This window comes from Scaptodrosophila lebanonensis, unplaced genomic scaffold (genome assembly GCF_003285725.1).
Source record: "Scaptodrosophila lebanonensis strain 11010-0011.00,11010-0021.00 unplaced genomic scaffold, SlebRS2 tig00000118-arrow-arrow-pilon, whole genome shotgun sequence".
NCBI lineage: Eukaryota > Metazoa > Arthropoda > Insecta > Diptera > Drosophilidae > Scaptodrosophila > Scaptodrosophila lebanonensis.
The window spans coordinates 1,126,880-1,154,079 of NW_022060578.1; the positions used below are offsets into that span (position 1 = coordinate 1,126,880).

General features: G+C 38.9%; 1 protein-coding gene and 1 non-coding gene across 2 annotated transcripts in view; one reads left to right on the forward strand and one right to left on the reverse strand.

The window, feature by feature from the left end:
* LOC115628493 (mucin-17) overlaps positions 1-27,200 on the forward strand; it is a 130,281-nt gene that overhangs the window by 31,001 nt on the left and 72,080 nt on the right. Inside the window, exon 2 of the mRNA XM_030524627.1 lies at positions 4,460-8,355. Coding sequence (XP_030380487.1) covers positions 4,460-8,355 — 3,896 coding nt within the window. The remainder of the gene's footprint in view (positions 1-4,459; positions 8,356-27,200) is intronic.
* On the reverse strand, positions 18,806-18,877 carry Trnae-cuc. Its single transcript has one exon. It is a non-coding gene; the product is annotated as a tRNA-Glu (tRNA).

Here is a 27,200-nt window from a genome sequence, read left to right on the forward strand (position 1 = left end):
CTTACTGAGATCCTTGCGCTCATACAGACAGACGGACAGACGGACATGGCTATATCGACTCGTCTTCTCATCCTGATCAAGAATATATATACTTTGTGGGGTCTGCCACGCCTCCTTCTGTGTGTTACATACATGCGCACAAAACTAGTATAGCCTTCCACCCTTTGGGTACAGGCTATAATAATTTATGCATATGATCGATGAAAAAACCTTCACAAATTCAACGCAGATCCATCTTAAGGCGAAATAGTGCGTCATAATAATGAACGTGTGGTCGACTTTATATGGACAAATTTTTTCTAGGGGGGGCAACGGAAGCTAGATGCTTCAGTTTGTGGGCGTAGTACTGGAGTGGAATTGTTTCGCTAATAACTCTTCTTAAAATTCACCAATTTGGATGAAATTTGAAAGAAAAGTAGATAGATGTAAATAGATTACGTGTTGTTTATGTAGCTGTTGTTAGTGACGTATTTACAAAATTCTGTAGCGGGAAAGGGGGGGAAATTAAAGAATAAAATAAACTCGTATAGGAGAGAAGAGCGGACATTCCAAGTTGGTTTATGTGCGCTCAGCCGTGCCCGAAATCCTGGCGTTCATCCGGACAGACAGACGAACGGACGGATACACGGACAGATGGACATGTCTAGATCGATTTATGTAGTCATGCTGATTAATAATACTTTTTATGGGGTTATGGGGTTTTTCTTTAACATACTTTCAACAAACCTAATATACTCTGCTTACCCTACGCGTACAGGGTATAAAGATGTGTGTCAAAGGTTAGAAGAATAGATCAAATGACACCTAAACACAATTAAATGGCACATTAAACAATGTCTGTGTACGTATGTTTTATTAACATATTCCTAAGTGTCCTCCCAGTCTTATTGCAATAATAACTGGATATCTTGAACCGCCACATATGCTGGCTGAGAAATAAGCTCATTTCTCTGCCAAAGCGAAACTGTTGTGCATTTTGCAGCTGATAACAATCGCTGTGGTGGCGCAAGTTGGGCCTCTTTTCGCAAAAACTTTGCGTGAATTGTGTGCGCGCGGAAAAGTTCAAGGACAATGGAATTGGCAAAGTCTGAGAATAACTGTTGTTGCTGGCAGTTGTTACATATACCTCCGTAATCTGCTTTTTCAGCTATAGTTGAACTTGCTTGCCATGGAAATTGCATTTTCGATTAAGGCAGCTGTGTAAACTGCAGCGAGTCCATTTAATATTGTGGCTAGTAACAGTATGTAGGCACGTATGTGTGATAAAAGTTTTCCTTGTGCGTTATGAACGTTGGAGGAAAAGTTTCGCCAGCTTCTAAACTCTTGTTTCGGAGTCTTTAAACATCGCAGTATGTGTAGTCCAGCGGTTTTTGTATTCATACCTAAATAAATACTCAATCCGACGATAAGTCAACTTATTGATTTGTTGAAATTGGGTCTCTGTTAGAAAATCATCTTTGGCTGATATGTTTTTGGAGGGTTATGGCTTTTCTTAATGAGATAAAACGATAAAAGTTTCTGTACATTTTCAAAATTGTGTCTTTCTTGCTGTATTTTTTGGATACAATTTCTTTTCTATCTGTGCTGTTGAATTTTATTTTCCAACTGAAGGCAAATATTAATAAAAAATGTTTATTATTTTATTTGGATAAGATGTGAGTAAATATGTAAAGATATGTATTTTGCATGCTTCTGCATGCATTTCAGTAACATTCATTTAGTAACTTACTTAATGAGCTACAAATCCACTGAAATAAAATCCCTTTATACACCCGCTCCCACAATTTTGTTGTAAATAAAAAGGTCAGCTAACTCCCTTTTATAATATTCTTTTATACACGTATGGGTGAATGTATAAGCTATTTGTGCGAACATGGTGTATAATAATATAAAAAGGGCAATTAGCTTTTACTTCAACCCTAGTCTAAACAACCACCGAAAAGTAAAACCCAAAAGTGTATAGCATCGGAGATGACATCAGCCAGCCAACTATAGAGTCTGCATTGTCCTGGGAAGAGCACATTGAACTGGTGCCAAGTGGCTCAGCCAGACAGACAGTGGCTGCGACTGTGACTACACAGTCATTTGCCAGAGTTGATAATAACAAATGGGGTCGACAGACGCGTACGGTCATGTCAGGAGTAAAGGGAGGCGAGGGTCGGGACGGTTATGGCGGCGCCAAAGCGATAGACAATTACGCAATTACTGCGTTGGGCGGTAAAAATATATTTTTGTTTGTGGAATGCGAAATGACGAAAAGGGTGAAGAAGGACACAAACGCACTCTATGCATCGCCAAAGATGCTTGGAAGTACTTGGGGCCCTCAGTGGTACGACCAATACAGCTCTACGTTGTACTGGAATGGTGGCAAGTTACATATAAATCCATACAACTGAAACTGATGGAAAGAAGTCAACGACAGATACTCATATATGTTAGGGTGACGCTGAAGTCTATTCCAACCGAAACATTGTAGATGCTACTTGAAGTCAATTCCTCTGACATCTAAGGACATCCACTCGCGAAATAGATTGCGTAACTGGACGATTTTCCATACAGGCCATACGTTGGCTATAGGGCAAGGACAGCCAATTCCTCCTCCAGAGAAATGGGGGCAGTCTCATAACAGGCAAGCTGGGTATTGCAGAGAAGACATATGAAGGAAATGCAAGGAATGGGATGTGATAGAAGAAAAATATACAAAAATATTCCCTTTTTGCTTTTTTATTTCTTGCTCATGGTTGAACCTATGTTCAAAATACTAACGCTTAAATTTAGAATAAGTATTTCCAAGGTGGACGATTGTAAGAAATAATGAGGAAGAGTGAATCGGGTGGGATTCAGAATTACCGGCAGGCAACACATTTTGTTGGGGGTTAGATCATTTTTTTCTCCTCAATGCCCGCATTCTAGTAACCAAATAAAAGAGTCCTATATGCTCTTCAAAAAGGCGGCAACGAACAAGAATTAAATTATAAGGAAAACATTTAATGGCAAAAGAATTAAATAGAAACAAAATCCATTATTAAACCATTTTGTAGCTACTCGATGATGTGGTAACTATGCCTCTTTACCCACCTTACGATCTTAATTCAGCACATAATATTTGGAAAATTCCTAAAGTGTCTACAACACCATATTCATATAGCATCTTTAAGGAGTTTGCTTTAAAATTCTTCATTTCAATTAAATATTCGGACTTTTTATACTCTGTACATGAAATGTACAAGAGTATATTAGGTTTGCGGGAGCTGAAAAATGTAACAGGCAGAAGGAGGCGTGGCAGACCCCACAAAGTATATATATTCTTGATCAGCGTGACAAGACGAGTCGATCTAGCCCTGTCTGTCTGTCTGTCCGTCTGTCCGTCCGTATGAACACCTGGATCTCAGAGACTATAAGAGATAGAGACACCAAATTTTGCACAAAGATGCGTTATGTGTGTATTCTATACGTTTGTTTTATTTTTTTGATTTTCCCCCCCCACTTCCCCCCTATGGGGGTTTTCCCGATTTTCCATTCGTATAATCGCCTATATCTCGGAGACTATAAGACCTAGGCACACCAAATTTTAGTCCAAGATGCCTTGTGTGAATACGCAGAAAATGTATATTTTGGAATTTCCCTCCCTCCCCCCTCTACCCCACAAATCGTAACTCCCGTAATTCTTGGAATTTCGAACTAAAATTTTGCAAATACCCCCAGTTAGTAATTATGTGTCCGTATGCCAAGTTTCACTATGATAGACCGATATACCAAGAAGTTATAGCCATAAATATATTTGCTGATGCAGCGCTGCTCAAGCGCTGCCCGCGGCTGTTGTTGATGTTGCTGTTTGGTTGACTGCGAAAATGCTTACACAGACACGAATAGATGCGCATAGGCATACATACACTCACACAGACGCAATTGCTATGTAAATGTGCAATTATACACCCTTTACGTGAGTTCGAATACCGAGAAAGGTAAAATCGATCATTGAATTTTTTTTTATTTTCTTAATTTTTTTTATTTTCTATAATTATTGTAAACATATGTACAGAGTATTTCAAAGTCGGGACACCCGACTTTAGCTTTTTTACTTGTTATTTATTCATTTAAAGGAGATATTATAAAATGTATTTATGTATTCATTCTGGATAATAATATACATACATATACTCGTATACTTTCTGGGGCCTGCCAAATTGGACTAAAACAAATTGTTTTTTCGTCGGTCCGTCTGTATGAACACAAGAACTTCGCCCTGTACCTGTATTCATATTCCCCTAACCAAGTGAAGATTGTAGCCTTAACCTGATCTTTAATAAAATTTATTTGAACAAAAATGGAATCCTAGAGATGTGGGCTTCTATCGAAGCTTTGGGACTTCCATCTTAATAGAAAAAGACACACCTTTTAATGATTTATAGTGAAATGATTGCGGCATACTTATTTGCATTCTTTCTTTTTATTGCAGGATCCGGCAAATTCACGTATACCACGCTTTGACGGCATCTCGAGAATACCACAGCCGGGCAGCTTGCCCTCCGGCTTAACATCACACATTAGGCCACCGACAGCGGCTACAGCTTTAAGTACTTGCGTGCCAGCGAATAGGACTACGCATAATTTTCGAAAGCCTGCAGTACCAGGAATAGCTGGAGCACCGCGACCGAAATCCTTTCAGGCTACAGGAAACAAACCTGAATTGAGCAATACCCTTAAGAAGAGTGCATCAGGTGGTCGATTAAACAATGCGGTTAATTTGCTCAGCAAGCAGACGACAACGGTCCTGAAGAAATATTTTGGAAAACCGGCGACATCGACATCGGAGCCCTCGCAAATGACCTGCTCATTGCCCATAACGCCGGTCCCGGTACCCAAGCGTGCTATGGTGTACAATGAGGCTCTGACCACAAGCACGCCAATGCCACTTCTGCGGTCCGAGACATTTGTGTATGGCGATGGGAATGTCGATGAAGCCGATACCGGCGATGGGCACCCCATAGTAAACACTGTGCCGCCGTTGGAAAATGGCAAGGAGCGAGGCCATTATCAGAGCACTCCCCTGGATGTGCTGCGCCCACCGCGCATACAGAGCGCCTGTGATGGGACACCTCGAGCTCTTCCAAATATACGCTCATCGAATTTTGGATTCAGTAAGACCATCGATATGGACTCATCAGAAATAAGAAATGCAACTATAGAGAGTGCTTGCTATGAGACGCCTTCTCGAACTCTCTTGAGTACACGCATTTCAAACATTGGCTTTGGTAAGACTATCGATATAGACTCACCGGGAAGCAGACAAGCAAATGTTACACACTCAGTAGCGGCAATGGGCCGCACCATGCCTGTTGTTTGTGCCGACGTTACCGACGGAGATCGCTTATGTAGCACTGATATCGAGCCTGGAAATGAAAAAGCCGATGGGACACACACCATCAACACAACAGCCACAAATTTTGGTATGACCATGCATGTTATAACAGCGGCCAATCTCACCAACATTATTGTGGGAGAACCATCAAGCGAGCTGGCCTCGCCCCTCAGCAATGCCACCTATTCACGTCCTGGTTCCATGGACAATTTACCGCTACTGGAGCATATGTCCATGCCTTCGGGTCTAAACTTGGTAAACGTGAAGCCAATTTCAGGAGAGGATTTGCATATGGAGCATGAAGTTAATAACTCAATGGATGTTACGTTGATGCCGATGACGCCGGATAAAGCAAACATGAAGTTACCTCTGAATTCGACATTGAATACGGAGCGCTTGCTTGACATTACTGGTCTGCAATCGCCAGCACATCACATTCAGTTGCTTAATCTAACTCGTGAGTTTATGGAGACCACACCACCTCAGACACTTAAGCTTGGACAGCGCTCAGGAGTACCTCAATCCTTGATGTATCTCACTCCACAATCGGCTACAACGACGCCAGACCGAAATACCAACTTAAAACTAGGCGTCTTACGTCATCAGCAGACTCCAGTACCAGTTCATCTGCTTTCGCCGCTGCTTAAGGGTGCACAAAGTGATCTTGTGCTGCCCACACGCACTCCCGAAGACGAAGAGAAGAAGGCTATGGAAACAGATGATACTTTGGTGACGACGGACGAGCAACAGCAACTTCAACATGGCTCACTGCAGGATGTGCAGCAGCAACAAAGGCACGGAAAATCAAAATCGCGCTATTCTTTTGGTCTCGATCTTCCCGATTCTACTCTGGACTGTTCTATAGAGCTGGTGGACAACTCGTTCTCCTCAATGGCTGCGCGGAATTCACTGCCAGGAAGCAACATGTCCCAATCATCATCTTCTCAACAGCTACAACAGCAACTTCTAAAGAAGCAACATTCGTTCGATCTAGATGAAAGTCTGGGAATCTTGACGCCAGATCAAATGAAGGAATTTTTGGACTCGACGACAAATAATATGAGTAGTCAAAATAACTTAGAATTGCCGGTGAGTAGCAATAATCCTTCCGGCAATCGCCATGGACAGCGCCTCTCGCTTCAACAATTGCGAATGGATCAAACGCCTTCGCCGGAGGAGCTGCCCCTCGATCCCGTGGAGGTAAAAACGGATATTACAGAGCTTTTACTACAGCAGCGAAAACAACAACAGACCGAGCTGCCACGTGCTCCTCAATTCCAAAACGCATCATTGCAGTCACAGAATGGCCAGAACGATCCCCATTCGCTTCTTACAGATACGGAACATTCAAAGGCGGAACCATTGAGTAAATCTTGCAATTCGAAAATATCCAACTCTTTCATTACGAGTGTGACTAGTGTGACCAGTTTGGACACTGGTTACCAGGGTGACGGTGAAATGTCTCGTCCCGCTTCACGTGGAGCCTGCGATCACTCGCCCTCCAATGGTGGACATGCCCGCAAGTTGGGCGTTAGTCGCCAGCCCAGTTTCCAACAGCAGCCAGCAGCGATGGCTGCTCCCGCAGCACCTATGCGTCGTCAGGATCCCATGACCGATTCAGATTTCTTTACCGAATCCGATGCCGACGATGTGTTGCAGCGTGGCGATCGCCGAGCTCAAGTTATCGATGGCCAACTCTATGGCCCTGCACACATGCAGCCGAGTGCTTCGGTTTTTATTAGCGAGGATCCCCAATTGGAAGACTCGTGTATGGAATCATCTGGAATTTTCACAGATGTCGAAAATCGGTGCGACGAAGATCCTTCGCAAATGCGCCGACAGCATGAGCATCAGGACGTGGATATGTCGCCAGACAACGAAGGTGGGGACGATTCCACAGGCACTGTACGCAGTCAGCTGCGACTGCGGAAGAATGCGTCAGGAAACGCTCTGGGTCAAGGTCGTCCGCACTCTTCATTGCTCGTGCACAGTAACAGCTGCAGCGCTGAGGAGCGGCTCTCTTCATCCGCTGGCACTACGCTCTCGAACCGCACATCTTACTGTAGTGTGGACGGCGGCAGCGCTGCGCTCGCGATCGACAGCAAAAGCTTCAACGATGGTGAAGCTTTGACGCTGCTCGCTGCCTCGCAAAGCGATCAGCGACTGTCAGTTGAGCGCGTAGACTCGTCGCGTGCGCACGGCAACGGCAACTGCAACGACAGCGGCAACGGAAGCAACAGCATCAGCAACAACAAGAATATCACGTCGTGTTCGTTAACGTCGCTTTGTCCAGTGCAAAAGTCATCGTCGGCGTTGTCTGTCGAGCATTTTAATGCATCGCCCTCGGCGTCATCGCCGTCAACTTCATCGTCTAGCTCGTCATCAATTTGTACACCCAAGTCGTGCAAGTCGAGTAAACCAACAACTAGTGCCGTAAAATCAAAGCGACCCTCGCACTCGCCCTTGTCGTCGCACACGCCCCCCGCGCGTAAATCGCACACGCCCAACAAATGGGATGCCGTGATGCATAAAATTGCAAGCAATAAGCCTCTGATTAAAACCAATTACAATGATGTGAAATCCAAAGTGTCCACCACGCGACCCATGACTGCAGTTAATGCTGTCAGTGCTAGTCCGAAATCATCGACTGGTAGCCCTGGCGCCCGAGCCAGCCCCATTGCCAGGGCGAGTCCGAGCACCGGTGTGCGTCGATCGCCTTCACTGACTGCTGCACGCAGCGGCACCGCCAGTCCTGCCACGCCTAAATCCAAACCACAGACGCTGCACATAAGGCGCAACATTGGCAGCAATGGAGCTGGCGTCAAAACTGCAACGCCCTCTCCTCCACCGCCGTCGTCGACGTCAACGCGGCAGCCACAGGATAAAGGCTCAGTTGGCGTCGGCGTCAGCGCTGTTCGTGCCCCAGTGGCTAAATCTCCCACATCGCCACCGCCAAAACGATTTCAATCCAGCAGTAGCGCACTGACTAAGCGGTAAGTCAGAATATACTTTTTGGCTTAATTAACAGATCCGCGAGACAATTCAACACAACCACAGATTTGTGGACGTAATATAACTGAACAGAACCGAGCACTTGCATAGTAAGTTAGCTCTTTCTCCCACTAGTTGGAGCACTCCTCTTTAACATTTGTTGACGTCTCTGCCTTTAGCGCCAAAATCAACATATGGAATGTGTGTACATATCTTATCGCAACCCGTAGGTACGAGTATGTCAGGCTTATCAGACAAGTTCATTGGGCGCACCTTATCACAGGTGTTTCTTATACTTGTTTGTTTGCCTTCTGCGTTTAGTCTGCAATAAGTTTTTGTTGGTAATTAAATTCTTGAATGGCTATGCTTTTCGTCAATTGCTGTCGCGCACCGGTTAACTAAGTAGATCAGGGACTATATTATCAAAAAGTTGTTATCATTCGGCCAGAAGGCAAACAAATTGGAATTTCTTAAATGATAAACCATTTGATAATTAAATGTTTGGAATTGCTGCTATAGCGAGCTTATTTTGACGATCGGTATGTGCCGATATCAACATATTTGTTTGTGGTATAATCATAAAACAGTTAGTGGGACTGACTGAAATCGAAAACGCCTTTTGGTGGGGCTGCCCAAATGGCTCTAACTCAGTCACAAGTAAATGAATTAAGCGGAAAAATTGCATGACGGTCTGCACTAAACTAAATACCTACATAGACAAAACGACGCGCCGGCAACTTAATTTATTGGCCCCGTGCCGTGTATATTAACCGTCATTTGTCTGGGGCGCTGAGCCGTGTGCCATTTACATTAGGCCATGCATAATGCTGATGACAATACTGGCAAAGCGCGGCCGAACGTGCGTTACAGCGATTGCTCCTCCGAGTATGTGTCTACCCGTATGTGTGTGTGTGTGTGTGTGTGTGTGTGTGTGTGTGTGTGTGTGTGTGTGTGCGAGCGTCAGGTTAATTCGAGCTTAATTTCGCAGCAATTTTTGGTATTTAAGCGCAGCGGTCTCTCATGTACAAAGAAACGAAGAAAAGTTTGTCATGTGAACTGAAAGCAAAAGCTTCGGCTTGGGCCCCGCGGCGTGGTGTGTGCATTATACAAATTAATGCTGAATGCGAATGGAATGAAAGAGTGCGAGAGTGAGTGAGAGAGGGGGAGGTGGAGAGAGAGAGAGAGAGTGAGAGAGGGAAGGGAGCAAATTAATTCGACTGAACTTTGACTTTAAATGGACGCGAAAACAAAAGCATAGCATAAACAAGAAGTCACACAATTCCGGTTATGAAATATTGTTTACAGAATTGCCCGATTCGAGATTTGGCTCGCCATCATTAACTATTCACAAAAGAACTCATAAGCTTTGGTGATAAATAGTTGAATAGTGTACAAAGAGTCAATTATTTCAAATACTAATATTAACAATATTATTCTTTGGTTAATTGGTTTTCATAAAAGTAATTAAAGACGTCTATGGCGTCTTCATTATAGGCGTTATATTGCATGGCATAAACTCTTATCTGCGTCTAGATAGTAGAATTTTAATTCCAAATTGTATTGTTGTAGTCCTCTATGCTATTGGTAGAAAGCTGGAAGAAGAAGTTTGTTATGGAGGGAATTGAAAAATAATGCCTACTTGCTGTTTCTTTAAAAATCGTGTTATGCTCCTGCTTTGTTAGTTGTTTTTGTGTTGCCATGGCCATATTAATATTGCGAAACATTTTCAATTAAAATAGAATTGCAACATCACAAATTAAAATAACAATAACCGCGAAAACAACAAAAACAAAAGCTACAGAAACCTCAATTTCAGAGTGTATGCCAAAGCTACTCTGTAGGCATTATTCACACAAGGGTAGTGAATCGGCGGCCTGCGCTCATAATAAAAATAACAAAACGTATTTATTTTTTTCTATATGTGGTATTAAAAAAAAGCAACAGACAAGCCATAAAAATTCATAAGAAAAAAGATTTCAATCACGGCAAGTTTTGCGTTAGTTTTGTTTCTTCCTCCGACATGAGCAGAAAATCGAAATTTCGCAAATATTATTTTATTTTATAGTATATCTTAAAAATGCATTTAAATTCAATGCTTGTAACACAGTCGAGTAATCAACAGTTACAAAAATACGATGATTAACTAGCACACATACTTCTTATCTAAGTATATGTATGTACTTATGCCATTTTAATTGAAGTGCGAAAATACACAGCTTCGTATACATATGTATGTCTGTATGTACTCGTATTTACGCACAAAAGTTTCTCATGTGGCATCGTTGCGGCCGGCAGTAACAGCTGGAAACCAAAATGTGTTAACACTCGTGAATGTGAATGTATCTTACAGTACTTGCGCTAGACCGTGTGTGGGTTTTAGAACGAGGGGCTTGCGAGCGTGTGAAAAACGCCTAAGCTTTAAATCGATTGAGATATGCATGTCTACGGGTTTGTTTTAAGTCGTATTAGCAATACTGCGACCCTCAAACATTAAAATTCACAGGGGATTACGTAAAATCGAGCTTGTGATTTCAGCGAGGGGTGTTAAAAATGTTTCTATAAGCAATTAAATATGTCCAATAAACGGGCTGTTGGTAATTGTGAAAAATAATGAAAATGTGATCAAATTTTGATAAATATTTATGCAAAATAAGTAGTTCGAAAAGGTCAAAACTTGTTTAGACCTTAACAAACCAAATAAAATCAAATTAAATTTCGTGTTCTTAAACTTTGAAATGTACAACTACAATTATAACTCCATCTATGTAAAAGGTCAAAACTTGTTTGGACCTTAACATAACAAATAAAATACAATTACGACTTTCTGTGGTTAGACTTTATAATGTACAACTAAAATTATTGCTCCTCCTATGTGTTTAACATATTTGTGATTTGCTCATTGATTTAATTGATAACAAGAGAGAACGCTACAGTCGAGCAAGCCCGACAGTGTAATACCCTGTACCCAGGTAAACTTCCGTCACTGAGTTATATGCGACCATAGCAGCACCAAAAAGAGGAAGAAGAAGAGCGAACTTGTTGCTGCAGTTTGTGGGGTTGTACTGGCGAGAATTTGTTTTGCTAATAACTTTATTTAGAATTGACCGAATTGAATTAAATTTTGAACAACAGTAGACAATTATATATAAATTATGTGTGCAAAGTTTGGTTTAGGTAGCATTTGAAATGTGGACGCTATTGACGAAATTCTGTAGCGGGGGAAGGGGGGGAAAATTAAAAAAAAAAAAATAAACTCGTCCTTACTCGGACCTAGGAGAATCTGGATGCCAACTTTGGTTATTCTAGCTTTTATAGTTTCTGAGATCCTCGCGTTCATCCAGACGGACAGACGGACGGACAGACGGACGGACAGACGGACGGACAGACGGACGGACATGTCTAGATCGATTTCTCTCGTCATGCTGATCAAGAATATATATACTTTATGGGGTCGGAGATGCTTCCTTCTGTATGTTACATACTTTGCACAAACCTAATATACCCTTTTTACCCTACGGGTACAGGGTATAAAAATGTAATCAGCAATAATAGATATCTAAAGCACAGGTAGAATAAATTGACCTTTTTGGATTGTTTTACATAGCGGTTCTTTAAATTCTTAACAGCTTTCAAGTTCTTGCGAGAGCTCTATACGTTTTCCATTCATATACGGTTTTATAGAATTTCGAAACCTAGCAAAAATGAACTGACCGCGACAATTAGATATAGAAACAGAAAAGCTGCTTACGGCTGTATTGCAACAGAACACGAACATCACCATACTCACAATTTGGAGCACAATCACTTATTGATGTCAAAGTGTTGCTAGCTACGTAGTCTGCCCATCTATCTCTATCTGTTCAGCTAGTCGTAACACATGTTATCGACCCTATATCAAGAAATGAAAACAGACAAATGAATAGAATAACACGAGGCACCTAAGGCAGACTCGTCGCCTGCTCCAAAGTTAAAGATAAAACAACGAAAGCAAAAGCAAACAACAAACGTATAGACATAAAACGCCATAAATTTCGACAAGGTCAACAAATAGAAGCAATTAGGAAACACAGAAGAAAAAGAAAAGAACAAAACTGGAAAAAACTTCAAATGAATGCTACAGATGCTGATATTGATTTTAAGTAGCAGAAATAGTTAAAGGAAACACCGTGCACCTAGCTCTAGAGCTATTAAAGCCCTTTTGTGCCCGCACTTTTCAGTTTTGCATCGTAAGCACTTAATTAGTGTATAAAAGAATGCTTACAACCGTGGGTGACACAAAGGGCACAAGAATTGTTGATAAAGCTGTGAAATCTACGGCTATTAAGAATTTTGCTATATAATGTTTATGGCTTCAAACAGCAGCTTCGTGCTAATGATGATGATGATGACGATGACGATGTTGGTGTTGAATAATATAATATTCACCGAATACGAGCTGAACTGGTTACGAGAGTCAGTTTATCTACACATACAGTTCTTGACGAGGTAAAACATTGAGTGGCGAATGTAACAATGCCACATAAATAAATAAGCTTAACAATTAGAATACTTGTATAATGTATAAATTTGTCACAAATTGTGTTGAAATGTTTAATACTATTACTATGAATCCAGCAGTCAGAAGAACACATAATTAAGAATTATTTTTGAGTTGAGAATATAATACTCAAACCGACTCTTAAATACTCTTTTGTACAGGGACTGGCAAAGCACTTATCCGGTTAGGGTAATTGCCAAATTTGAATTATCTTAAAATCACTAATACGGGACCTGCTTAGAGCTTAGGGGAGTACAAAAACCAAGTCTCTGGTTATTCTTGCTCTTATACTTTCCCAAGTTATTCCATGATTGAAAAATCAAGAGTTTGTAAAATAAGATATTATTGACAATTATTCCAAAACTCCGTCATGATTGTTAATGAGGAATGTTGTAGTTTTTAAAATGAGAGTCATTTTATTATTGAGAAATTACTTCTGAAGAAAAAAGTCCAAATACACGTACAATATTTTTTCTACAGCCCCTGCAAATATTTTATTGTATAAGCGTGAAAAATTTGCAATTCTTTATATTAAAATGTCATGCATAATAAAGTGATTATGTGGAACAAATAATAGCATTGGAACTCAACAGGCCAACAAAAAACTTTAATATTTAATTGCAAATTTTTACAAGCTGTCAGCAATTTACGCTTACAATTGACGTTGATTTAAAAAGTTAATTTGTCTGACAACGGTCAGACTTAAGACTACGCCCCAAAACTGTCTACTTTTGAATTTTACGTTTCATGAGAGATAAACAGAGATGAGACCGCAACATGAGAAAAGCAAGAAGAATTTTCAATGTTGTGAAAATCAGCTGCCCTTTGAATGTTTTTCGCACTTACTACAAATAATTAGGCACTTCACATTACACTCTAAAAAATTACGCTCTGTATACCCTGTTCCCTGTTGAGGGCATGGTAGGTCAGTGGTAATTTATGTAACTACCATAAAGAGACGTGATAAATCCCACAAGGTATCAGTATGAGAATTTTGGGCATCAAAATTTGGCAATTACATATATTAAAGTCCGGGCGTTAGGAGCTGTTGTTTTTGCTACTGCATTGGTTGAACTCTGCACTGCACGCATTTGTTATTAGTTTAATAATTTGGTATTAATTGCGTGAACAAAATTGAATAAAATACTAAATAAATGCTCTCGTTCCATTCGATTAATTTTTAAGTAATCCAATAGGAATAAAAAAAGTGTTGGAAACTTGTTTTGATTCATGCAGCTACCCTGTAACTCGGCGTTCATTTCAAAGTTGAAAACCTTCGATACAAATTTCAGTTTTGCTGTGGTATCAAAATGCCGGCAGGTTTTCGACTTATAAGTTGTTTGTGTACAAGCGAGTTAGGCCGAAGCGGACCGAGTTGAGCTGGGTGTGTTGTTTTGGGTATCGTGCGATGGTGTGACGTCGTTGACCCTGAACTTGTGAGCGAGTTGAGCTCGGCTTTAATTATTTCCATAAAGCGTCGTGTGAATATTTATGCGTTTATCAATATGTATTTTGTTTTAATTAGCCCAACCAAAATTTTTGTCTCTACAACTTACAATAACAAGTGTATATAGAAATGTACGATTATGGTTATATGCGTGAATTTAATATTTTCAGATTATAGATTCAGTAGAGAAAACAATGAAGAATCAAAAAGGCGCTACTGGTTTACGAAAAATCCATTTTCCATATAACGATATTTTTCTTTGCTCTATACCCAAAGGTCGATATATTACGTTTGTACCCGTGTATGAAACAGGCAGAAAGAAGAATCCCTGCATGTCAACACAAATTGACTTAGACACGTCCGTTTGTCTGGATTATTCACATTTTTTTTGATGGATTGTTATTTTTTTAAGCTGACAGTTGGTGGGAATGATTGAAATATAATACAAGTCGTTGACTTACTTTGGACATAAATTATTTACGAGCCACCTAAGAAATTGCCTTCGTTAGCTTCTTTCATAGTCATAGGCAGCAAATCGTCGTTAAAAATACGCTCCAAAAACATTGATGTTGCTATGCGGTAGAATCATTCGGCTTATTTTTTTATATCCACCAATAGATGAAAAATGTGTTTTTATTGAACAAATACGACAGGTGAGAGCACGGTACCATCGTGATCATTGAATGCAAAAAAACCTAAAATGGCATAATAATACCCTGCACCCAAAGGGAAAAGGGTATATTAGTTTTGTGCGAGAGTGTATGTGTAACACACACAAGGAGGCATGGCAGACCCCATAGTGTATATACATATATGATTGATCTGTCTGTATGAACGCAAGGATCTCAGAAAGTATAAGAGCTAGAATAACCAAACTTGGTATGTAGATTCCCCTAAGCTCGAGAAGGGGAAAGTTTGTTATTTTTTCCCCCTTTTTTACACCCCCTAGTCCCCCATTAATTCACGATTTTTTCAAATTCTTATTTCTTATTTAAGTAATTAATTAATTTAAAACTCAACATTTTTTCCAATTTTTGGGAGTGCTAACAGGGTATTTAAGAGTTGAACCCGCTCGCCTCTAGTATTATTTTCTTGTTTTGTATGTATGCATATGTATAGACAGTACGAAAATGAAATATAATTTATCTTTTCTAAAAATTTGCATGTAAATAGAGGAGGCTTTAACGGGAAGCATAACGGATATGACTTGAAATAGGCGAATGAAAAGACATTTGTTTTGACTTTGTTCAATATACCCTATACTCAACCAATAAGTGGGTATAATAACTTAATACCGAAGTATGTACGGCATGTGATAACATACATATATCAGCGTTTATGAAGAGACGAGTCTCACGTCTGTTCAGCCGTTCGTTTGTTCATCTGTATGTGCGCTGGAATCGCGAATAAAGTAGCCTAACTTGGTATCCAGATTGTTCTAGGTCGAAGAAAGAAGTTCGAAGGAAGTTTGCACTCCCCTGGTATTTATTTTTTGGTAACTCCCGTCGTTCCTACATTTAGTTACCCAAATTTGAAAATTACATCCGGCTAAGTCCTCGTGATTGGTTAATTCAGGTAAAACTTACATCATAGCTCATGAAATGCCTGCCCGCAGTTGTTGTTGCTGCGGCTGCTGTTTAGAAAGTTGTACTTTGTTGTTTTTAACTTACTGTCGCCTTCATGGAAGAGTATTGAGAATTTATTATGCACAAATGAAAGTTTCTCATTTTTTGTACGAAAGGTTAAAGTGGATAAGTCCAGGGGTTAATTTAAAACAATGACCTATAGCACTAAGCATCATCTAACCAATTTGAATGAAATAGCTGATTTCGGAGCAGCCGAAGCTTATTGGTAACTGCTAACCAATTAGTTAAAAATGACATATAATCAATTGATAATTAAGTGTTTTTAAACCCAACTCCTGAAAAAGAATCGCCAACATTTGTGAGACCAATTGAGCTTTCATTAATTTATGGGGGCGTGTTTATTGAATAATTAGTTTATCCGAAACGTAAACCAGTTAGTAAAACAATACGTCAAAATATGTGCTTATTGGCGCACCCTCTATTCCACTCCAGAGTCAACTCGTGAGTGCAAATAATCGGATGAAATGCTCGAGCGAAACGGAATCGATTGAATCAGCAGTTTGGCTTTGGCTGTGTGGTATGTGTATGTGTGTGTGTGTGTTTGTGTGTGTGTGCAGTGCATTTAAAATCCCAGTCATTGTTTGAATTTGACGTCAATTAGCATTGCATTCGGACAGAGTGGTCCGCCTGACGTTGGGGCCTGGACGCGTTTAAAAGCTTAGTCCATAGACGGCACAGCACACATAATTCTAAGCCACAATGCGTATTTTGCAGATCTTGTATTGTTTGGCGTATACCCTGTACATATACAAATAGATCGTCGTGCTCATTATGAATTAAAAGTATATAATGCACACGTTTTATTTGCTTCCATCCCCATGTTTTTCCGCTTGTTATATACTTTGCACAAATCTAATATGAAAGGTATTTAGGATTATGCAAATAACAAACAAAATTATTCAATTGAAAAAGTACTTAATAATTATTATAATTAATTGTAATTCAATTTAAGAACATCGTTTTCCGAATTCTGCACGACTTGAGCTCTCCGTTTTTCTCTATTTTCTATTTCAGTTTGATCTTAACAAACCTTATTTTATAGGTCTGCGTAGGATATTCATAGCCTGTACCCAACGGGTACACAGAAGGAGGAGTGGGAATCCAGATTCTCCTAAGTCTGAGAAAGTACGAGTTTGAGTTTTTTCCAATGCATCTGCTTTGGTTCAATTTAGTGCTGCATACATACACAATTCTGATGTACATTAATTCTGTTGCAATTGTACATAAACACTTTAGCAGTCCTTTCTTGCTTAGGTTAGTTTGTTCAGCATTCATACTATGCCTCTAGACGCTTTTTTTAACTCAATTTTGGAGCAGACTTCGGAGCTTACTCTCAGGACGAAAGTTGTGTGTAGCATGAGCAACCTTTCTATTAATAAGTAGTTAAAATCTAATGACCTACCTACCCAGCAACAATTGGGGCTAATAACTTACCTAAATATGAAGCCCCATGTGTCCAATATAGTTTGATGGCATTTTAAGTGTCGCTCTTAAGTGACGTAATCAATGTTATACAGTTTCATGGATTGAAATTATAAGCTGAACGATAAATGATAATGATAAATGAAGAAACGAAAAACAATAACAACATTTATGTGGATGTCGCAACAAATAAAAATATTTCTATCGAAACCGGTGACATGTGTGTGTGCATGGGGCTAAAAAAAAGTAGACAGTCAGGCAGAGGGCCAAATTAACAAATTGACGGAAGGAGCGTCAACAACTGAACGTACAGGAAGCAACGACAAATCATGAATTTGTCGTGGCAACAACAACAACAAAAACAATGTGAGTTGCCACACACCAGCTACCACCTCTGGGTTGAGGCAGGAATATGTGGAAATTGGAGACAGCCTGGCGTGGGAGGTCCCAGTGGCAGACTGACAGACACGACTTTCCGTGACACGTTGTCACGCGAAAATTTACGCAATCTACAGAGTATTTCCAGCACATTGATTGCAATTCTCTTTACTTTTGAATGTTATTCATTTTTTTGTAAGTTAGAAGAATTTGAGTCTGTTTAATTATAAGTACATAAGTACTTAACCAAGTAGAGAAACTAAAGTCGGGTGTACCGACTTTGAAATACTCTGTACATACTATGTGTAGAATAATTAAAATTATTAATATTAAATAAAATTAATTAAATAATAAAAATAATAATTTATGTGTGTCTGTGTATGTCTCGTGTGCCTGTGCAAAGCAGCAACAACAGCAACAGCTACGGGCAGTCCGTGGCCTGACATTATATATATGGCTATAACTTCCTGTTAAATAGGCCTATCATTATGAAATTCATCATACGGACTCATAATCACTAACAGGAGTTATGGACAACCAGTGATTGTGCGGAGAGGGGGGAGGGAGGGAGGAAAATTTCAAAATACGCATTTTCTGCGTATTCACGTAAGGCATCTGGGACTAAAATAGTCTCTGAGATATATTATACGAATAGAAAATATTTGTACAAAATTTGTCTCTAGCTCTTATACATAGTCTCTGAGATCCAGGTGTTCATACGGACAGACGGACGGACAGACGGGCGGACAGACGGACGGACAGACGGGCGGACAGACGGACGGACAGACGGACGGACAGACATAGATCGACTCGTCTTGTCATGCTGATCAAGAATATATATACTTTGTGGGGTCTACCACGCCTCCTTCTGCCAGTTACATTTTCAGCTCCACAATACTCTTGTACATTTTATGTACAGAGTATAAAAAGTCAAGTGTTTGACTTAAATATTTAAACATATCATAAAATTGATGAAATGGCCAGGGTCAGAAAAATTGTAAACTTCCCCCCATTCATGTGCTTTCCCATACCGGGAATTGAACCCGGGCCTTCCGGGTGAGAGCCGGATATCCTAACCACTAGACAATATGGGACTTATCGGTCTCACCGGCCAGCACATATTCAACCATACTGAATATTATTGATTTAAAATTATAATGCATGTATAAACATTCCGTAATGACACCGCAATCGTACCATTAATTTTAATTAAATATACTTTAGTGATAAGAATTTTTTTTGTTTATATCGGTAAAGAAGAAAGTCACTTACCATCGTTCTATGCATTGCAAACTATTCTAAATAGTTTCTTTTATTAGTACGAGTGAGTAGATTAGAGAAGTAGTAATATCATTAAATGCGTCATAAGACTAAACAATGCGTAAATTTTGTGAATTTCACTTATTCAGAAGCAAATCTCTGCACAATTCAGAGTTACTATTTAAAGTGATTGTTGATGAATAATCTTACGGAATTACTTACTATACTATGCCTCATAATTGGATCGACTCACAAGCAGAAAAAAACGTTGGTGCAACAATATTAGAGTATTATTTTCGATATATATTTATTCCGCAACGAGAATTGTATTTGTTTCGGATTACCGTACAAATACAGGTTACTTAGCCGGATTATTGATTTCTCGTAGAGAAACTTTGCTCATTTAGTAATTTTGCTCATAAATCACATTCTCGACTATTGTCTCGTGCATTTCCCATTTCCCTTTGATTTCGTAACTTGTCTGTAAATTGTGTAAAGTGTCAACAGAAAAGTTTTTGCTCGGTGGCACGTTGACTTGCCACAAATCTATGTGCGTGTATGTGTAATTATGTAAGTCTCTCGAAAGCATCGCACACGTCTCGCTCTTTAATCTGTAGCAACAAGAAAGAAATGTCAAATAAAAAGCCAGTGCTTGTTTCATTAGTAATTTGTGATTAATGTGGCTTTGTGCAACAGTATGAGTTTCTTTTCTACATGTGTGTGCATGCACACTCCCATAAATATATAAATTGGATATTAACTAATGGGCTTACGAGATTTTCTGGCAGCAATTTTCCCCGCTGTTTACGAAAGCGCATTAAGAAAGTGTTTTGGAGAATTAAATGCGCTTTTCTTTTTGTGTGTGAAAAATTAAACTGGAACCCATTGCCCGTTGCTTGTATTTTGTGTGGGAATCATTATCTAGGTGCGGATAATTCGATTTATATGTATATACCTACGTATATACCTACAATAATTTGAATTTTTTGCTTGGTGGTTCAAAGTAAATTATAAATTTACTTTCAGGGGGTTATGGAATTGCGAACAGTGTCTTTAATTACTGTTTCACAAAAAACCCCTTTTGGATATATTATAGTGAAGTCTAGATAGAAATCACAAAAATATGACCGAAGAATATCTTAAACAAGCACAAAATGAATAGTTGATTTATTTAAATAAATTGTGTGGACAAATATGTGTGATGCTTACAACATTCGTTTGACCTTACTTGCAAGCAGGCTCTAATAAGTAGATCTCATATTACCCGATAAAACTCTGTAATAAATTCAATTATAATGTTATTATCACAAGCATTTGAAAAACTTTTTCTTAACCGCTCACTGATCTGAAAACGAAACCCTGAAAATGTAAAGACCTATTGTTTTCTGAGCACATGTTTTGATGGGTTTTCAGGAGTAGGGTGTTCAAGTTTTCTGAGTTGGTGCATCTTCATTTCTAAAAGATTGTGATCTGTAGGCGAAGCTTGATCTTCTTGCTCACTTGCTAATAAAACCACTCAGCACATTTATGAAATAAACATGCAACCATTTAGCAATAATGTTTCGTCCTATAATAAAAATCGTGTACTACAATAATTCCAACATGCATTCGAGCATGTGAATCATGTTGCTTATTTATAAACGACACCGACAGCAGCCATCACATCAGCGGCTACAATAGCAACAACACCAACAACAACACCAACAACAACACCAACAACAATCACAGCAACATCAACCCGCTAAGGCCGTCGCGATGTTGCACCAAACTCTATTTTTGCGCGCCCATCTTTGCTCGCTCAGATCCGGGTACTTCGCGGCTGAAGTGTATATATGCTTGCCATATAGCTTTATAGCCGACCTAATACGCAACATGTGTGTGTGTGTGTACATACATACAAATACACCTATGTATGCATGGATGTATGTATGAGCATGCAGAACAACCAGAGCGAAATTAGTTCAAATTCTAAATTTAAAAGTAGAACTGCCGGCAAAATGTTGCGGCGTAGCTGCAGTTTTTCCAAACGGAGCGCATCGCAGTGGAAAACACTTGTTTCGGTTTTGGCTTTTCCAAAATAAAAGAAACCTCATACATATACAACATGTTTGTTGCGGCAAGGTGGGTATTTCTCTTCTTCTTCTATGTCCTGTATCAGAACCGTGGAAGAGTATTCAAGTAAGTCTTGGATGCTAAATGTATGTTTGTAACAGGCAGCAGAAGGCGTGACAGACCCCATGTTATATAGTTGGTACATAGGTTCTATGATCAATATAACTTGATGTATCGATCTCTATTGATGACTCTCCAGTGCACTGGAGTGTCTAGAATATCTGCTTTGTTTTTAATGCCACTGTTATTATCGACAACTTGCTGGATTATTTAATATAACACAACTAAAATTGCGATTAATATTATAGTTCTGTCCGCCTGTCTGCCTGTCCGTCTGTCTGGATGAGCGCCCGGATTTCTAAGACGGCTTAGCCCACATTGACCAAACTTCGTATGTAGACTCTCCTGATCCCCAGCACCACGAATAGCGCCGGTAGGTTGTTTGGATACAGGCTGTTGCATGGCTTGCTCGACTGTGGCATTTTCTCTTGTGTTTTCTTGAATAGTCGTGTTTTTTTCCCAAGCTTGTTGTAAATTTACGCTCAGCTTCGTTTGTTTTTCAGGGTTTCGAAAAAGAAGCAGAACAACATATGATCGCTCAAGCAGAAATATGTTTGTATGGCGGCTGCCAAGCATGCAACGACCTCTAGAATCAATTAACATTACGGTATCGGTGCACTTGTTCTTGTACTTAAATGGATAATTTTTTTTTTTGTTTTTTAAAAATTTGAATACAAATTGAAAAATGTGTAAATTAAAACATTGGTTGGTTTTAATTTAAAATTACAACACATTGGTTTAATTTACTAATTCAGTATTTTAGTTCGATAAACATGGATTTAGACAAACCGTTACGTTTAGTACAACTTTAGTTCTGGTTACCTACCAGGTTATGTTTTACGTACAATTTTTGGGTATTTACCCTTGTGGTACATGGATTTGTATATCGATATACTTGTACTTACAAGTAAAATATAAAAACCACAAAATTGTTGTTATTCTTTCATTTCTAACCTTTCATTAGAATAATTTGCTTACCTTTTTTGCATTTGGTCATATATAATAAAAAAAAACATATACTATACAGAAGAAGTACTTATGATGACGAGGGCAAGTTGCCTGCTAAGAGTGAGCTAAGCTATAGTATAAATTTCTTAAAATATCTTAACAAACAAACACTTGATAACACTAAAGGAGATTTTTATTTAGTTCAGTTAAACGACAACTATATAATGTAATTAGGTTATATATCGTTTGAAACAAAATTGCATTGCACATGGATATTAAGATATGGATATTAATTAATTCACTAGATGTTATTGTTCAAAAATTAACGATGCTGATATGGATGGACAAATCGATTTGGCTGATCCTATATCATTTATATGTATATTATGGGGCATGTGTCTCCTCCTTCTGCCTGCAAGAATGTATTTCCCATTTAAATTTGTGTTATGCTTTTTTCGGCTATGATTTTCTAAATTAAAAACACACAAACCAGTATGAAGATATGTAGATTTTTGGCAAATTTTAAGTGGCGGACCCAATTCTGGTTCTGCATTAATTCCTGATTAAAATAATACAATTGTGTCCGTGTGATCCTTTTACTTCCGGCCTTAGTTCACAGTTGAAGAGAACTTATGACTGATTCTTTAACAGTGTTGGGTGATTCATTGTCCCACCAACGTTTTGCCCAACAGTGGCCATACAGCATTTCCAAAATCGATCGAGTCTAGAAAAATGCCCCTTGGTCACCACTTGCATCTCTGATAGGCATTTGTTAAAGATTAAAGCGTATCACAAGAGATCTCGAAGCCGGTTGGTGTATTATTTGGCTAACATCTTTCAATTAAAAAATGTATCCACGCTAATGGACAGTTTTTGCTTCGTACTTCCGCTCCAAAGTTCCACCTCAGTGCGCTAATGTCGCACACACTTTTTTGCTTGCCGAACTCGGGAAGCTATTCGAGTGTGCTTTGTTTTGGCTGTTGTATGTACCAGTATGTATGTATGTATGTATGTATGTATGTTTGTATATGAATACATATTTTTTCTTTCATGCTCAAATAGAACACACCCATAGCACAGACCGCGAGACTCAGGCGTGTTTGTTTGCACTCGATTTTTTTGTTGTTTTTTTGGACTTCCAGTCAAGAAACAAAAAAAAGCTTACATCAAAATGCCATTTTGGTGGCCAAGCAAAAAACCGTGTGAATGAAAAACAAATATTCTGAGTGCCTATTTATACAAATCGTTAATTTTTGTTTTCGAACGCAATATGAGCGTATGCTATGTAAGTATATGTATGTATGTATGCTATAAATATAATAAATTGGGTTAAAATATTTGGAAACTTTTGAGCTCATGTAATAAATATTGGATATCGCTCTGACTCTTACGTAATTTTTGTTAACCAACAATTCTAAATGTTAAAAAAACGCTTGAAAATATTCATTTTAGATTGGTGCATTTAAACAAATTGAATATATTTGAGTTTTGTATTTAAGTTTTTGCTCGTAATAATTTCTGCATTAATCAATGAGTTCTACGCTTAATCCAAGAGTCGTATGCGCGAGCACGATTTGAGATTCGCGAACTAATTAAAGTTGAACATATTGTAATACCTTGTACCCACCGAGTAAAAGGGTATATAAGGGTATATACCACTCCTCTTTTTGGATGTAGAAGACTATTAAAAAGTATTTATATTTTTTACCCAAATAGGGTATAAAAACTGAAACTCATTTCGATCGATTTTATTATAAAATATTTTTTAAATTCTACTGCCCTTGCTGTTTCCTCCTAATATTCGTCCTCACAACAAGTTCAATTAATTTTTTAAGAAATGTACAACTGCTGTTCGATTCGTCACCGATTGAATGGTTCAGTGTTTTATATTCCTAATCGCCTTGTGAGTAAATATTCCCAAATTGCTTACAAAACTATTAGGCTCCGGAATTTTTGCTAACTATATCAAAAGATGTACAAGTATATTTAACTTTCAAAACATATTTTTATACCCTGTACCCGTAGGGTAAAAAGGGTATATTAGGTTTGTGCAAAGTATGTAACATACAGAAGGAAGCATCTCCGACCCCATAAAGTATATATATTCTTGATCAGCATGACGAGAGAAATCGATCTAGACATGTCCGTCCGTCTGTCCGTCCGTCTGTCCGTCCGTCTGTCCGTCTGGATGAACGCAAGGATCTCAGAAACTATAAAAGCTAGAATAACCAAAGTTGGCATCCAGATTCTCCTAGGTCCGAGTAAGGACGAGTTTATTTTTTTTTTTTAATTTTCCCCCCCTTCCCCCGCTGCAGAATTTCGTCAATAACGTCCACATTTCAAATGCTACCTAAACCAAACTTTGCACACATAATTTCTATATAATTATCTACTTTTGTTTAAAATTTTATTCAATTCGGTCAATTCTAAGAAAAGTTATTAGCGAAACAAATTCTCGCCAGTACAACCCCCCCAAACTGCAGCAACAAGTTCGCTCTTCTTCTTCCTCTTTTTGCTGCTGCTTTGGGCGCATATAACTCAGTGACGGAAGTTTACCTGAGTACAGGGTATTACACTGTCGGGCTTGCTCGACTGTAGCGTTCTCTCTTGTTTCTACTGATTTATTACATGTGTATGCAAATTGTTCTGCTGAATTACGCACGAATCCTCAAATCTATTTCTCCAAAAATTATAAAACCTGATTTCCATCATTGGTTTTCGTTGGTTTCCATCATTGAACCTTCTTGAAACCTTGAAATAGTTTCTGATTTCGATCAAGATTAGAAGAGTTCAAAATTAAATTGTTACTTAAAATGTCATTTCGGCATTCCAGTCTCCAGATCTTTCTTTAAATGAATTCGCTTACATGTAAAATCATGGGTAGTGGAGAGTTAAATCCGAATACCACCATAATATCGTTTGTTTTTATGGTAGTTGTATTAGTAGTGCACGGGTTCGTTAAGAATTTAAAGACAAAGGGAGTTTCAAAACTTTCTAGCAATGTCTCTTTTTCTCTCTTATAAACACACGGCTATATAGTGTACTGCTCTTTTTTTTAAAGGGGAATGTGGTTTCACATCGTGTTCTATTGATCCACATACAGACTGTTAACACATCAAGGGGAAATTAGAATATTGCCGCTAATGGGCGGATGCGAACCAGCTATTAGAAACGATCGTCGCCAATAGACGTGACCAGCAATGCCTCCAAAAGCAATCATCGACAATATCAGCAATACATTCTTATCGAAATCATTTCATCTTGCACAACACACTCTCTTGACGCTTTAAAGCGTTTGTTGATTTATTAGCGGATTTTGTACTGCGCATCAAGCTAAATGTGGGGTGTATGAGAAATTTGACTTATTTGGTATAGGTCTGTGGGCTTCTTTTGTATCTCTGTGAGGAACGCACATGGCGTGCCTCATTAAGAAAAGCAGCGCGTCGGTTTCTTAACCTCATTACAAACGCTGACAACTTTCCGCTGTATTCGCAAAGCTATCCAACCATATACAGGCCTGCATGTATGGCCAAATCCATGGTATTGCAGTTGCAGTACCCGCTCAACAGTGAGGCAAATAGGCAGCCAAGCAAGCGAGGACAGACATACTTGACAGACAGACAGTTAGACAGCAGAAACAGGTTTTAAAGCGTTCCTTAGCTACCGGTAGCTGGGGAGCGCTTTTTATTATTGTTGGTAGTGCTGTTATTATACGAAGCTTGTTCGCGGAAAATATTTGATTATATTCATTCAAAACTAAGCGTTTAGGCTCAGTTAATGACAGTAGGCCTATTTGAGGTAAATAGAAGGGCTGTAGCTGTAGATCTGATGTTAGCATGCCCCTTTTGCCCCATTAAATAGATCTGATCTACCAATTTGTTTACAAGGTGCTGCAACCATACTCGCATCTGTGTAAATAGAAGCTGACCCCAATTCTGTTTCACTGACCCTGCCAGCAGGAAGTCATTTGAAGATGATTTTGATTGCTTCCTTTTCTTTACACTCATTTCATAGGTATGTATATGCCCCCCACGGTTTATCGGAACTACGGGGCATATTTATTGGGCTTTGCCACTTAGAATGCTTTAATGGCCGCTACTATCCAGTATTCATAGCAGTATTGATATTTTATTGCTATTTCTAGGAGTGTCGATCTAGACTGGTCCATATATCGATTTGTTTAACTTAGTCAACATTTTTCAAGACTATTCTTATATTCTATTTTAAAAACTTAATATCTCATCATAATTAAACATGGCATTGATGAGATGATTATGAAGCGGTGAACTATATCATATAGCGGGCAGTGAAACAATTGGTAAACGATCGGCCATCGTTGGAAAAGCGCTTTGTTCAATTGGACTTTTGGAAAATTTGGCAGGCAGAAAACTTGTTTTGACTTCATTTCTTTTTGTGTTCTGATGCAAATTAAAATTAGTGGCTTGCCAACAAGTAGCACATAACCTGAAAATCGTAGCTAATTCATTCATTATGCTCGGCTATGGGGAACAACAATTTCATTGTTTGACTAATTAAGTTGCACATAATTACGACAAAAGGTCGCAGCCTAGTTGTTTTCTTTTCGCAAGAACAAAAGAATTGATTTATGTGAGTTTTCGCAAACGGCTGAAAAACTAAAAAAAGAGAAACTGTAACAAACAAATGGGATTGTAATTCACATTAAGAAGAAGATATAAGCAAACAAACGCATTCAGGAAGTGGCAACTTAATTAGGGTACTCGAATGTCGGTTTCAGGTAAAGGGGCGGCATCAAATGTTGTTAGATCTGTGTTCCAGAAAAAAGCGCAGACATATTTGCATATACGAAGCCAAATTATAAGTAAAGAAGAAATGCATCATGTATGGCTTTTTATACTCTGTACATGAAATGTATATACTTATAAGAGTATACTTGTATTAGGTTTGCGGGAGCTGAAAATGTAACAGACAGAAGGAGGATTGGCAGACAACACAAAGTATATATAAAAAGTAAAGTATATATATTATTGATCAGCATGACAAGACCTGTCTGTCGGC